This window comes from Pholcus phalangioides, unplaced genomic scaffold, assembly GCF_987345545.1.
Source record: "Pholcus phalangioides strain wild (caught in Gottingen) unplaced genomic scaffold, Ppha-v1.0 ptg000014l_1, whole genome shotgun sequence".
Classification (NCBI taxonomy): domain Eukaryota; kingdom Metazoa; phylum Arthropoda; class Arachnida; order Araneae; family Pholcidae; genus Pholcus; species Pholcus phalangioides.
The window spans coordinates 15276450-15290967 of NW_028301607.1; the positions used below are offsets into that span (position 1 = coordinate 15276450).

Genomic DNA, 14518 nt, shown 5'->3' on the forward strand with positions numbered 1-14518 from the left:
AAAGAAACAATTTCAGAGTTAATCAAAGGAATAACGAAATAAATAACGAAATAAATAATTGTGAAATAATTTGTGAAATAATTTATGAAATAATAAAAAAAATTACTCTAGGAATAAAGAAAGAAAAAATTTTAGAATTAATTGAAAGAATATCTATAGAAATGAAGAACGAAATATTTCTAGAAATATTAGAAGAAATGATTCGAAAATTTACAGAAAGGAGTAATCTCTCTCTCTAGTGTATGGGCATTGGGGGAAGGGCGAAACTCTCATCAGAGGGCAGCACTCAAAGTTGAACTTTCGGGGTTTTTTAAAGATAGCTTCCCTGAGAATGTGCCTCTGGGAAAAGAAAATATTTGTTACATAAAATTAATCAATGAAGTTTTTGAAAAAAATTGTATGTGAAAATGAATATACCCTGCATCATTTTGGCTGAGAAAATTTGAACGAAGTGAATTATTTCTTCACAAGAAATAAACACCAAAATGAAAATTTGAAAAAAATAAATATTTTATGACATATATGTTTTAATGAATTTTTTCAGTGTAAAAATATTTCAAAAATTCACAAAAACAAATGTCGTTGACTGAAAGGATTAAGAAAAATATGTGAAACCCGTAGCACAACAAACTGATCTATATTTGAATTGGATATGACTTTTAAGCCCTTTTAGGTTACCTTTTTAGGTTGAAAACCCCTGCCAGTTGTAAACATATTATGTTAATGGGAATCGGCATGGATTCGCGAAGAAATTTCATTTTGAGATTGAGTATTGTGCTTCCGAACACACAATAATTTTCAATACATGCTCCACAAAATATATTCGATTTTACACAGAAACATGTCCGTATACGAAGGAAAAGAATGCACGGGTATTTTCAGAATAATGGAATACATCGGATTCGAGTTTGGTATTCTGTCATGAGCACGAGAATTCGGTCAATCATCTCAATAAGAAATTCCAAGGCCGGGTAAAAACTCACTCTTTTATATAAGTAACTATCCGCGTATTTCCATTTTTCTGAATGGCTCTACACAGCTTTTTTACCTACATTTTTTTACACCGAAAATAGGTCTTTCGGATGAAAGAGTTTCCTCTTTTTCCCACATTTATTTTATTTTATTTTTTTACCTGCAATTTTTTTTTTTTACGTGATAAAATTTTTTTTGATATTTAGTTGTTCTGTTTGATTCGCTATTTTTCCAAAAAGGATAAAGAGACTGATTGATAAATCGCCTGCGAAGGAAGGGCGAAAGAAGAGGATACATTGCTCCGTGTACAAGTAGTGTAGTCTTTTTGGCGCAATATGGAGGTCGCCAATGCTTTTGCGGCATTCGGTGGTGCTCCGAATCCAGCGAACGGAATCGACCCGTTGTGGGACCTCCGCTACTGCTTCACACACACAGGACTGTGGATGGGAGAAAGCGATATCCAGTACCGTGTACAGTGCATGTATGTACCGCAGTGAGGAAAAGCGTGCTGATTTTATATATATGTATATATATCGGCATATACGTACAAATATAAATACCACAACGGACAGTACTAAATTTTTCTACGTTTAGTTACTGATAGATCGTCGTATCCGATTTGGGTGCCAAATTAGTTTTTTTTTTTTTAAATCAAGTGAATTTGTGAGAAATTGGAACTGAAAATAATATTTTGTGTGTGTGTTATTTGTGTTTGTTGGTCGCGCGGAAGGAGTGTTTGTGCATACATTTGTGTATACTTCGGTATGTTTGTCTACCATCGCGTTTGTGACTCCGCGTTCTGAACCGAAACCGACTAACTTGATATGTGTTTACAGTGAGTGTCTACCCAAACGGAAAATGACAAAGTGCAATAAAATACCTGATGCTAATGCTTTTGTCTCTCGGAATAGCAAATTTCTGGTAGATAAACCTCAAACGAGGCTTGAAAAAATTCATGTCGGACGATATCGGTGTAGTTAAATAATTTTATCTCGTGCTGTCGTTATAAATCCATTCAGATTTGCTCATAATAATCAATATACACTGCGTGTTTGTTAATAATCACATTGGTGTCAATCAGTCCTGCGAATCAGTGCTACAACTATCATTGTCAAAAATTTGACTGTACAATTTTTCAAGGATAACGGGACACATTTGCATTGTGGTTGTGAGAATTTTTGAGGACATATCAATCGAAATCTCCCGGGTGAGAATATAACATACACACAGGGTCATTTTTTTTATTAATTTCTAGTCTATTTATCAAGAAATGTTCTCTACCTCGGATATATGTTAAGCAACATGATCTGGACTAGGATAACATTTTTGTTCGCGGCTATAGGAATGGGACTAGTGGATGACACACAATCCGGTGACCGTGAGTACATTTTTTTATTATTATTTTTGCCTATTATTGTTGTTTACTATGAATAAAAGTGTCATATATTTTCAGTGGAATTCATTTCATACTTGATATCCCTATGCTGACTGAAACATGTATGTAATTTTGGTTTGAAAAAAAGAAGTATTCATGTGAATGCATTTTATTTGAACATTTAATTTAATTTTTATTTCTCTATGAAATAATAGAGACGGAGTTTTTACAGAAATTATGATTTATTCATTGCAATAAAAAGGAATAACAAGAGAAAAAAATGTTTTATTTTATTTATAATCTAATAGGAGATATAATTAAGTTTTGGATTGTACCTCGAATTATTTACTAACTAACAATATAAAGTTCTGTATAGGATATAGAATGGCGTCTTCATTGTAATAAAGATATAGAAATAATAGAGATGCAATAGCTTATTTTATCTATGATAAAAAAATAAGTTAATTAATAAGGAATAACATGTATTTAACTACATGTTCTGATATTATTCTGCAATTTAGAATAAAAATTTATCCATGCATATTGTCTTGCATTTCGGTCATACGAATTTCATTCAGATAGATAAAATTTCTGCACTGGCCTATTTTCTTCTCATCATGTTCTCGCAATACAATCAAGAGGAAAAGTGTCAACATTGAATTAAGCTCACCATTTATCCCTTCAAATTTAACAGCACGGAACGCATATAAAAAAAAATCCTAAAATATTTTTTAAATGTGTTTTTAGGATTGATTTTTAAAAAAGATAAATTTTAAATGGATTTTTTAAAAGAATTTTTTAAATCAAGAAGAAATAAATGAAAAAAAAGTGGCTCCGATAGTTCTCTTCAGAATATATTATATATTCTCCGATATATTCTCTTCAGAAATTGTATTTTTAATGCAATGAATTACTTAGTACACATTTTGTTTCATGGTGACAAACACTCCAAACTGAATAGCAAGAAGTGATTATACATTTTACAGCCCTATTATACAAACCAAGAATTTTTGGATTATGAATTTATAATAAAATAAATTATTGAGAATAAAGGCAAAGATTTTACGTGATTTAAAGTTTATTAAACATGATTTATAAGCATTTAATATCGGTACTAAATTTTTAATAAAATAATTTTGTAATCTACCACGAAAAGCGCATATGAAGTAGAATCCTGATCATCACTGTATGTATGACTGTTCTATTTCTTATATAATCGATTGAAAAAATCATGACATAGCTTTGACTTCCCATCCTATTCTTTGATTTGAGTTATTCTGACTCGTGCGTTTTATTCCTTTTATGACATAATATAAATACCTTATTGTAATAACTTGATACTAGAAAGAGTAGAAACAAAATATTAATAATCCGAGTTAAATTTTTCATACGTGCCTGTACTTAATTACAAAGACGAACTTTTAACCTATGGCGAAATTTTTATTTATTGAAGAAAGAAAATTTTTGACTTTTTAGTAATTTATAAAAACAGATAAAGAAAGTATTTTATCCGTTTTGGTTATTTTTGGAGGGTGGACCTACGATTTTTTTATTAATGTAAACATATCATATATATGAAATCAAAATAGGAATTTTTTGAAATTGTGATTACTAAATACACGGAAAACATGACGAAAAACTGTTTAATCAGAATCATTTACATAATTATATTTCAGCTGCGCCCATTAAATATATCACGAACTGATATTTTTTTTGCAACTGATTCTAATTCCTATATTCTCCGAAAGTAGAAACTGAAAGAATTTAGTTTATCGTATTTGAGTATATTATCATAAAATATAAATTATTGATTGGGAACATTTTCACATGCTTTTGTGCAGAAAATATTCATTTCATATAAAATTTTAAAAGGATATTTGAACTGATCTTGTTATTACATCAAATATGAATAATACAATCAAATATGAATTTCCTACATACTTTGTTGTTAAATTTTTATAAATTTCTCAGATTTGTAATCATAGAAAAAACTGCATTGAAAAATTTCTATGCATTTACCCATCCATGCAATTATTATAAATACTATGTATCATTATTTAATGACGAGGAGATAAAAGTACATTATTTCGGATATTCGACTAATTTTATGATTTCGACAGAACCTCATTACCAGATCGACTTAATATTTTATAATAATTTAACTCAAGAAACTGATCTTTAATTGAATCCGTTATTACAAATGTTATATATTAATGAGGATGTAATTTGAAAATGAATAATCAATAATTTGTTTCAGAAACTTGTTACGGATATATAAAATGTATTGAATAACGTTCAAAAATCTTTCTGATATGTTTCCTTTTATTTGTTTTCAGAAAATAAGAATCGTTATTTCTAAAGAAAAGTGTGTGTATTATATGGCTTCTAATGCTATAAATATTTTTCAAAATAGATCTAAGAATGCTTATTCTAATAGAGTATGTTGTATTACGTCTTATAATTATAAAAATACATATATTTATCAATTTTCGTGAAATACTCTCATCTCAAACCCGTATTTATAGGGGGATTGAATGCATACATTTGGATATAATTTGATTAATTTTCCCCGTAGAGATTTTTGAAGCATCAATACCTTGCCATTGAGATCATATTTAGTTTAATTTACAACCTTTAAATATGCATGGAATATGTTTCTTTAAAACAATTATGCATAATTAATACAATTTTCATGAACTTATGAAAGCCGTTACGACAGAAACTTCAAACCCTATTTGGAATATGTTCTGATTAGATTCATTAACAACGTTAATTATCACACAACCTTTTATCTAGAAGTTGAATAATCAGAAAGTTTAAACAAATTAATTAGGTTAATAATGATAATTACCATTAACTATAAAAAAAAACTATTCATTTATTTGCTTTATTTTATATGCATATCAATGATTAAATAAGGTACTTTTTGTCATTTTTCATATGCGGTCTAAATGCTAAGCCAATCAGTAAATTATAATGTTTGAATTTACTAAATTAGTCAGATGCTTATTATATAATTTAATTAATTGTTTCTGATAAATAAAAGGTATAAAAAATAAATCCATAGATTCATGTTACCGATATTTTTTATGTATAATTAAGCAATTTTATACATAATGAGGTAATTATTAAATTCACAAATTAACTACTTGAAATAACGTATTCAGTTTATATTTCAAGATTTTTTCGTTTACTAAATCAATTTTTCTATTCATGATATTTGCTATAAAATTTTAATTTATATATATTTGTATGGTTTTTTTTTCCAAAAGATATGTAAAATAATAATAATAATAGTAATTCGAAAAGATAACTATATGCAATCACTATATAACTGCCTGAATTCTGATCATTGTTCGTTGTTTCGCTGGCTCTACTTATAGTAGTAAGAAGTAGCATATATAAAACAAATAATAATATGAAGAAGACAATCTCCACGCAGTGAACATTTATGTAATGAGTTTTTCTAAGCAGCGAAATTTTTACTCAGATTTTCGTTATTACACGCTTCACATTTAAAATCACTCCTTTGCAATTAAGACCGATTTTTCATAATGACGTCAAAAATGTTTCATTCAATGGCGAATAAAATACTAAAAATTCCACGTCGATCGGTTAATTTGTTGTTTCATAATAAAAGAATGAAGTAATAAATTATATTGTAAACGAATACAAGAAAAAACATTTTGAAATTTTTTTTTCTCAAATTGCAGTTTTAAAAACGAATAGCTCACACAAAACTCCCTGTAGAAGGAAATTTATAGAAATTTTTATTCGACATGTTTCAGTAAAATAGACCTCGAACTTTGATATCTGACCATTCGTGAGAATTTCATGAAATTTTAAATTTTGGAAACAAACGTATAAATTTCAAAAAAAAAAAATTAACTTTCTGTTTTTAAAATAAAAACTGTCAATGGCTAAATCCGAGGTCTCTCTCTACTAACATATCCCGATTTCTGGTAACATTTGAGCAAAATTTCAGAATTTTTTGTGGGCAGTAGTTTCTTTTCAATCTCACGGACGAGCACAAAAACTGTAATTTGGGAAAATCGCGTTCATAGTTGTTTTCCCCCTTGTACCCGTTTACACTGTAATTCATTACATCTTTCTTTAATTATGAAAGAACAGACTAATCGATTGGTACGAAATTTTTGTTATTTTATTAGCAATTTAATGAAGTATGTTTCAAGTCATTTTTTGAAAATTCGTATTTAAGGGTAGTGAAAGCCCCACCAACTTACTGGGTGAAGCAGCTTCGTTATCTGGGGACTCCACTGTGCTAAAATATAAACATATATTTAATCATCAACGCATTTAATCATTTATATCAAAATATTTAGTGAAAAACAAATTCCGTGATTTGCAATAAATATGTATCAATCACACTTTCTTCTTAAGTCATCATTTGTATTCTACAAGGGCGTAATTGTGAATTTCAAAAAAAATTAAAATCTCAAGTTTTCTAGTTCATGCCATTTACTATGATTACATTGGATCTTGGAGTTTCTGGTAACAATAAGCGTATACGATGACCATACATCTCGTTCAATCAAGCGGGACAACTTAGTTTTTGTTTTTCACATAAGTGGTTGTTGCAAGATGTACAGCCGTGTCGTTTTCTTTTTTCATGTTGTTTTAAAAGGGAGTGTTGTAGCTTTTAGCTAAAATTTATTATATAATTAATTTTAGCTATATTTTTATTTATATTATTATTATTCAGCCGTTACGAGGAGTTTAAATCGAACTGCCCAAAATGTGTTTACGAGAGGGAGAGAGAGAGAGATTTATGTATTTTCTTCTCTTTTTTCTAAATGTAAGGTAAGTACATCTCCTGAGAAAGTATTTCAGCCAAATAACACTGAAGCAGGCCAAAAACATGTACATTGGCAAGGGTTTCGGAACCTCTAACGTAAAGGGTACAAGGGAAATACAAGCTGATAAATAGTGTGTTCAGTCTGTGATTATGTGAAAAATGACCCCCGTACATTCATAGCAAATTTCGCCACAGCAGTGTCAGATGGGGGTGATCAGACTCACTATGCAAATGTATTCTCAAAGAGCAATCCCAATCAGGCGTAAGGAGGATCGACCTTCCGAAGGAGCACAAGAATTTTCTTAAAGAGACATTTTGAGTTATTAACCTTCAAATAGCACTGAAATTGATAAAAATTTATTATAATAATAGCTATAAAGTTATTTCTTTTTCTCAAATTTTAATTATTTTTTTTTACAAGAACATTTTTTGCATGAAAAATGTATTTCCTATCGTCTCCGTGGGGAGACATATAATGCCCTCATCCCCCGGTTATATCTTTTATTCCAATATGCGGGGGAGGGGCGTTGTAAAAGTACATAATTTTGCTGACGGAAGAGCGAGTCGGAGTTTTGCTTACTTTAGCTGACAGGGGGAAGGGAAAAAGTAAAAAATACCTTAAAAATACTTCTGAGGTAATGCATGATTGGTCCCTTACATTCGCTTCTACTGTAGGTGGGGTCTGCTAATGTAGCTTAGTGCGTACATGAATTAAGGCATTGTAAACACAATACAGAAATGTTCACAAACAAGGGAGGGAGTACACTTTCTCTGACTTCCTAACTAGACATTCTTTGTTGATACTGATAATTTATGAGGAAAAAATAACTCTGGTTCCACATTAACTTTAAATCGTGGGAAAAAAATTGATAACAAAAACCGAAATTCTGATAACTATTCATGAATTTTCCCGCATGTTATGATATTGGCCTGTTCCGCATTTTAATGATGATATAAAGTTAGCCGTGATGCTAATAGGTGTCATCTACTGTATTATAAATGCGAAAAAATACACATGAATTGAAAATATCTATTGAATTTTAAATCAGTCAAAATCACTCGTAGTAATTTTGGTTTTTTAGTTAAGCTTTCCATTCATAACGTGGAATCGATAGCCCTCTCAAATCGGATTGAACTACATATAGAGACGTTGGCTGCAATTTTGTCGAAGTTATTTCGTGTTGCCCTAGAATGGCATCCACTTGAAATGGCGCATGGCATTCAATTGCGTAAAGAATCATTTTTATTTGTCTTGGCGCACTTTCATTCACAGTGAATAAGGTATTAACATCGTAAAGCCAAAGATATTATGTGGGAAGCACGTTTGGGTGGGAACCCGAAACCACAACTCTGAAACAATGATTGAGCACGAATCGTTCTGGTTTAGCGCCCACAAGAGAAACGAGGTACGTAACATATCGTACAGTACCTTACGTATACATACATACATATAGTATAGGAGCCAAAGTCTTCTCCTCTTTTCTTGGTCCTTTTTTTCACTTATAATAGACAATCCAGTCGTCGGTTGAGGTTGGACGTGCGCCAAAATGCCGATAGTTCTTGGGAGAAATAGCAGAGGATTAAAGGCAGCAAAAATAATAGCAAAGACCAAAAAAAATAAATATCACAGCTAAAAGGCACCTGGCATTCCCGGGCATAGAACTGCAAACAAAGGGGATTCTTTATGGGATTATGATGATGATCCGAACTTCTTTTTCATCTCTCTTTTGTGTTTTTTTTACGAAGAACGAAAACAAAAAATACGAATATGATAGAAATATAAAAAAAAATAATAAAAAAATAGAGAAGAATCTGGAAAAGTTTACGCCGTACGTGACAGTTGCGTGGATAGTAGGCGCAGAAATATGTACTGAAGAGACAGAGAAGTACATAAAATTCTTCTCATTCCACCTCAGACAATTTTATTGTCCAATCTTTATAGTGCATACAATCACCAGACGAGGAGAAATAATAAGAATAATAAAGCACATAATCATGGATGGGAACGCACACTGGAAATAAATTAAACAAACACATAAAAGACATTTGCAATCCATGTCGGTATGCCACTGGAGAAAATAAAAGTTACATTCACGGTATTAGTAATGTATGGAATGTATACGCCGCTGAGTCGAAAGGATGGATGGAAATAAAAACTTTCCCATATATAACTTCATGTTCATCGATGATAATGATGATGCTCATTCGTGCTCGACGTTTGATTCGTGAAAATCGGGTGAAAGTTTTGGAGATCATAAATATAAATTAAAAATCTGTTTGCTTGTGTTTTTATAAAATTTTAATTCATGTTTGAATTGAAAAATTACGGGAATTCTCGGAATCTAAGTGTATTAGGATTTGTTATCAGTTACTCAACGTTATCAAAAGAGAGAAATCGATGTTGAAAACTAATTCCGATAAAATTCATTATCGAAAGCCAAAAAATATTGTAAAAAAATTCCGAAATAAAAATACTTATTGCGTAATTTGATATTCTGAATACGAATTTGACCATAGAAAAAGCTGGATTGGGAATTGGCTACGGTTATCTCTAAAACTACTTATTAAATTCTTATATGGTGACAGAATACGAAAACTCTGTAGAAAAGAAATATGCATAAATATTGCAGCATTGTGTTAAGACCCCTCCTGTGTGTGCCCATCAAGAAAGAACAAAATTATTATAAATTCTCCAAATAAAATTGAATGTTTTTTTATACCTGTGAGCAGCACGGAAATAAACAATGTGTGGTGTTATACAAATACAAATACAAATACAACGCCACAACAGGCAAAATGCCCAACGAGGTGGCTGATAAAAAGATGCCCATAAAAATATGGTTTATATCATATATTGTTTATTTTAACACTGCATACCGATATAAATCTTATGAGCCATATTATAAACTGGTCACTATCCGTCGAAACAACTCTACAATATTACTCGTTATGACGATAAATCCATCTAAAACAATATATATTTTTAAATTCTTATTTGTTATGGTTACGTGGTTATAATATAACCATGTAATCATATAACCTCTCGATATAACCATATAACCCCCTAGAACGATATTTCAATTGGTTCGCAGAGTATCGTTATATCTAGGGTTCACTGTATTTTGGATATTTGCCGCAAAATGATTTTGTGCTAAACATAAAACATAGTAACTGGAATATTTTGCTCAAAATTACAAAAAAATGTATCGTGAGAATAAAAAAAATTATCTGGTATCATATCACATATATTGTTCATTTTCATGCCGCCCCACCGGTTCAAAACCAACAACAAATTTTGATTGACAGAATTGCAACAAATAGTTATGTTTTTATTTGATAGGTGGCAGCAGGGCTTTCAGTTCAGCTATGTTTTTCGCATGATAGGATATGATTAGAGTTAGAAGGTTAGGAAATTTTCCCTCCATTAATATTTTTTTTTTGGCACTGGTTCTCAAATTAATTCCCCCGTTTATGCCGGTCCGCGAAATTGTTCACTCGACCTCACCGGTCCGCAAGTAGGAAAGAACACTGCGTTATATAGCACTATTGAAATGGGTAGCATAGTCATATATCAAAAACAAAAGCCAATAAAACTTTTCTATAGTAATATTCGTGTTCCTGTGGTGAAAATCATTCAGAATGATACAGTTTCTTGTCAGACGCAATTTCATTGTTGACGCAAAAGATTCATTGTTAAAATTAATCCATTTTGAAAAATCTATTAGTCACTGAATTTTGAAAAAGTGGTTCTTGACGATGAAAATGTGAAAACTAATAGTTGGTGACTGAATACTAAAAAATTTTCTTATTCCTCGACCGCTAAAATCCCATTCGGTGCTGGAAGAGTAATTGTTAATAATTTGATTCTGAAATATTCATTGGATATAGTTGAAAAAAGTAATTGTTTAGCGATCCAAAGCTAAAACTGTCATTTCATAAGCTGGAATGCTGGAAAAGATTTTGTCAGTGGTGGACTTGAGAAACAAATCATTGTTGGGGATTGAATTAGCCTACTAGTACATTCATTTTAGCTATTGCATTTTGAAAAAAGTGATTGCTGACGGTGAAAGTGTGAAAAGTAATAATTAGTGACTGGATACTAAAAAAAATATTGTTAGTCCTTGACCGGTAAAATCGCATTGTTAGTGATTGCATTCTGTAAGTAAACATTTATGCCAGGCCAGCGAAAAAAATCATTGTAAGCAATCGGATTATGAAAATGTCTAGGTTAGCGATTAAATTATGAAAAAGGAATTGTTAGTGATTGAAGTTGTATAAAAAAGTCATTGTGCAGAGATTGATTAAGCCTTCTAAAACATTCATTCTTTATGATTTAATTTAAAAAGAAATTATTAGTGGTGATTATATATATATCTTCTGAAAAACTGATTGTTAGTGATTGAACGGTGAACAGTAATCGTTAGTGGGAATGATAGAAATAATTATTGATAGTCATTGACTGCTGAAAACTCATTATTTGTGATTAAATAAGGAAAAAAAATTGCTAGAAATCAAATGCTGAAAACAATTATCGTTTGCAATTGACTGCTGAAAAACCGATTTAATGTGCAGCAATATTGGAATTCATCTTGACAAACAATCAACAGGATTGCCGAAACTAGACATCCGCTCTATGAACAGGCCTTCTTCAAGTATCGTTCCATCTTTTTTATCGAATATTCAAAATAAAACCTTTGCCAAGTAGTTTCCTCAAACATTACTTAGAGGAAACACTAAACAATAATAGTTCTTTTTTTTTCTAAACATCTCAAACTGCATCCCATAAAATTCAGTGCGATTCTAGAACTTACCGAAAAACAGTTATTGTGCATAAGGTAGGCGTGGTTTTCATTTGAATCTGGTGAGAGAATTATAATCAAAATGGTTAATTTATGTATTTATGTTAATTTTTTTAACTTAATCAGAGAAGAAGCAATGACTGAAAAAGAAGAGATGAAATAATGGGAAAATAATATAAGACTATATTTTTAAATTTTAAGGTAATATTTTCATGTTGTTAGGTCATGAAAATCAGAGTTCCAATTATAACTATTTCCATAGCAAAAGATAGAGACTTTGAGAATCGTATATCCAGAATATCGAATACTAATCATCATATAATTCCATACCACGCTCTCTACCTCTTTGCTAAACCTACCACGATTGACATTAAGCTAACAATAAAATAATCATTACAAATCCATAGCTGGATATTTCCCACGCGAAAGTATTTTAATTCAATATCCAGAACAGAATCGAAGTTCTTCCATAAGATCCAACACCCAACTCTCTATAATCGAGAATTTTTTCTTAAAGTATATTAAAACATTGTTTAATTGACTATAAAACCCATGAGAAAAAGGATCAGATAACCAAATAATCAAACTGCGAAAACTCTCAAAAGATTATGTAAATTTTATCGCGCAATTTTTATTTATTTATTCATCATTCCCTTGCAACCAGTTTTCTCCTCGTGGATACGATAAGACTTCATCGAGGAGAGACACGATTATTTTTCCCAAAAAAAAACAAGAAAAAAGAAACGAGAATATCTAAATTATCGTACAGATAATCGGTAATCGAAAATCCGTTACCTCTTGCGGATCGCAAAACGAAATGCATCTAATAATATCCGAATGCTGATTTTTGGGAAATAAAGAGCGGGTCGGAGAGAGAAGGTCTCAAATTTCCATTCGGCGGCTTCCGAATCTAGACCATCGAAGCCTTCACCCTCCGTTCCGAGTCACTCTTTTCGTTAGAATTCCCAATTCCGAGGAATTGCACCTCGCAAAATCATGGTAGTAAATGTATTTAAGGGCTCGGCGATTCCGTATAGGATTTATTTTGGTTTTTAAAAGTCCTCCACCCCCCCTCTCCTCCCCTCCATGTTTTCTCCCAGCTGGAGGGTTAGTTTCGCAATGATTTTACTCCCTTGTATGTCTCTGTGAGGTTTCTCCTATTTCCATGGTCACGAACACCGATCGTCACGACTCATTGCTAAGCAATGAGCTCTTGAAGGAAAGGAAATTCATAAAGATGTGTAACAGATTAATGAATATTTCATGGATTTACTGCTGAGATGAAGGGGGAAAACTTTGAAGTTAATGTGTTTGTGTGTCTTCGGCCGTTCCAATCACCGATCCCGCACGTTACTGGGATCCAACTATAGAGATAGAGTTTGACATAAACTTTTGAGGTTGCCGTGATCATTTATTCTTTCATGGATTGTATTATTCGTGGAATGAATATGAGGTTCATCTCTGTATACGTACCCGTGAGAGTAATCAGTTATTCCATCGGTATTTATCTCAGGATGTGATGCGTATCTAATAAACAGTGAGAGTGATTTTCACGCGAGATGCTGATTGATTAATGGATAGTGTCAGTGTTATGTGATAAATTAACCATAACCGAAGAAAATGTGATATGATCGAGTGTTTGGACACGGAGGGAGGTAGGACTTGAAAGAGGGATATGCGGATTTGAATGGGAATCAAAGTCATTGGCTCTTTTTTACATTAGTATTCAAATTCTTGCATACGAAAAATCCTCAAAATTGCATGTGCATTTTGTTTTGGTCTCTATAATAATTTACTGATTCGTATGTATGATTTGTATTTACAAGTATCGGTTATACCTAGGGGCTTCATACATTGAAGACATTGCAGGCCAAAAAAAAAAAAGAATTACTAGGAAGACCGAGGAGCTAGTAAATGTATTTAAGGGTTCGGCCATTCTTTATAGGATTTATTTTTTCAAAAGCCTTTCCCTCTCAATGTTTCTCTCCCACTTGGGGGATAGTTTTGCAATGCTTTTGATCCATTTATATGAGGTTTTTCGACAAAATTCTTCCCTGGTCACGACAGTGATCGTCACGACTCATTTCTAAGCAATGAGCTTGAAGGAAAGGGAATTCATAAAAATGTGTAACGGATTAATGAATATTTAATGGGGTTCTCTCCTCTGAAATGAAGAGGTGGAGAGAAAACATTGAAGTTAATGTAATGTATGTTTGTGTTTGACCGTTTCGTCACTGATGAGGCACGTAAACTGGATCAACAGCATCAGTGGCGGATTAAAGTCGGTCGAGGCCCCGAGAGCAAAAGAAAAGGATGGGCCCTTTAAATTGCAGAAAAGTGTGAAGTTTAGGTCTTTCAGGGCCCTTTAGAAGTCGGGGCCAGGGCGCGCGCCCGGTGCGCCCGCCGTTAAATCCGCCTCTGATCACCATCTATAGCAGAAAGCCTCCGCGTGAAACTCGTGACGTCACTGAAGAAGGTCATGTCACCTATAGCCATTGGATATAGCAGGCAGACGAATGCTCCACCTGTACCGTTTTTTTGCAGTATTTGCAATTT

At 32.0% G+C, this 14518-nt stretch overlaps 1 protein-coding gene across 1 annotated transcript in view; it reads left to right on the forward strand.

Annotated features, from left to right (window-relative positions):
* Positions 1-1397: 1397 nt before the first annotated feature.
* LOC149078204 (SPEG neighbor protein-like) overlaps positions 1398-14518 on the forward strand; it is a 380947-nt gene continuing 367826 nt past the window's right edge. Inside the window, exon 1 of the mRNA XM_089241793.1 lies at positions 1398-2350. Coding sequence (XP_089097919.1) covers positions 2263-2350 — 88 coding nt within the window. The 5' untranslated portion in view covers positions 1398-2262. The remainder of the gene's footprint in view (positions 2351-14518) is intronic.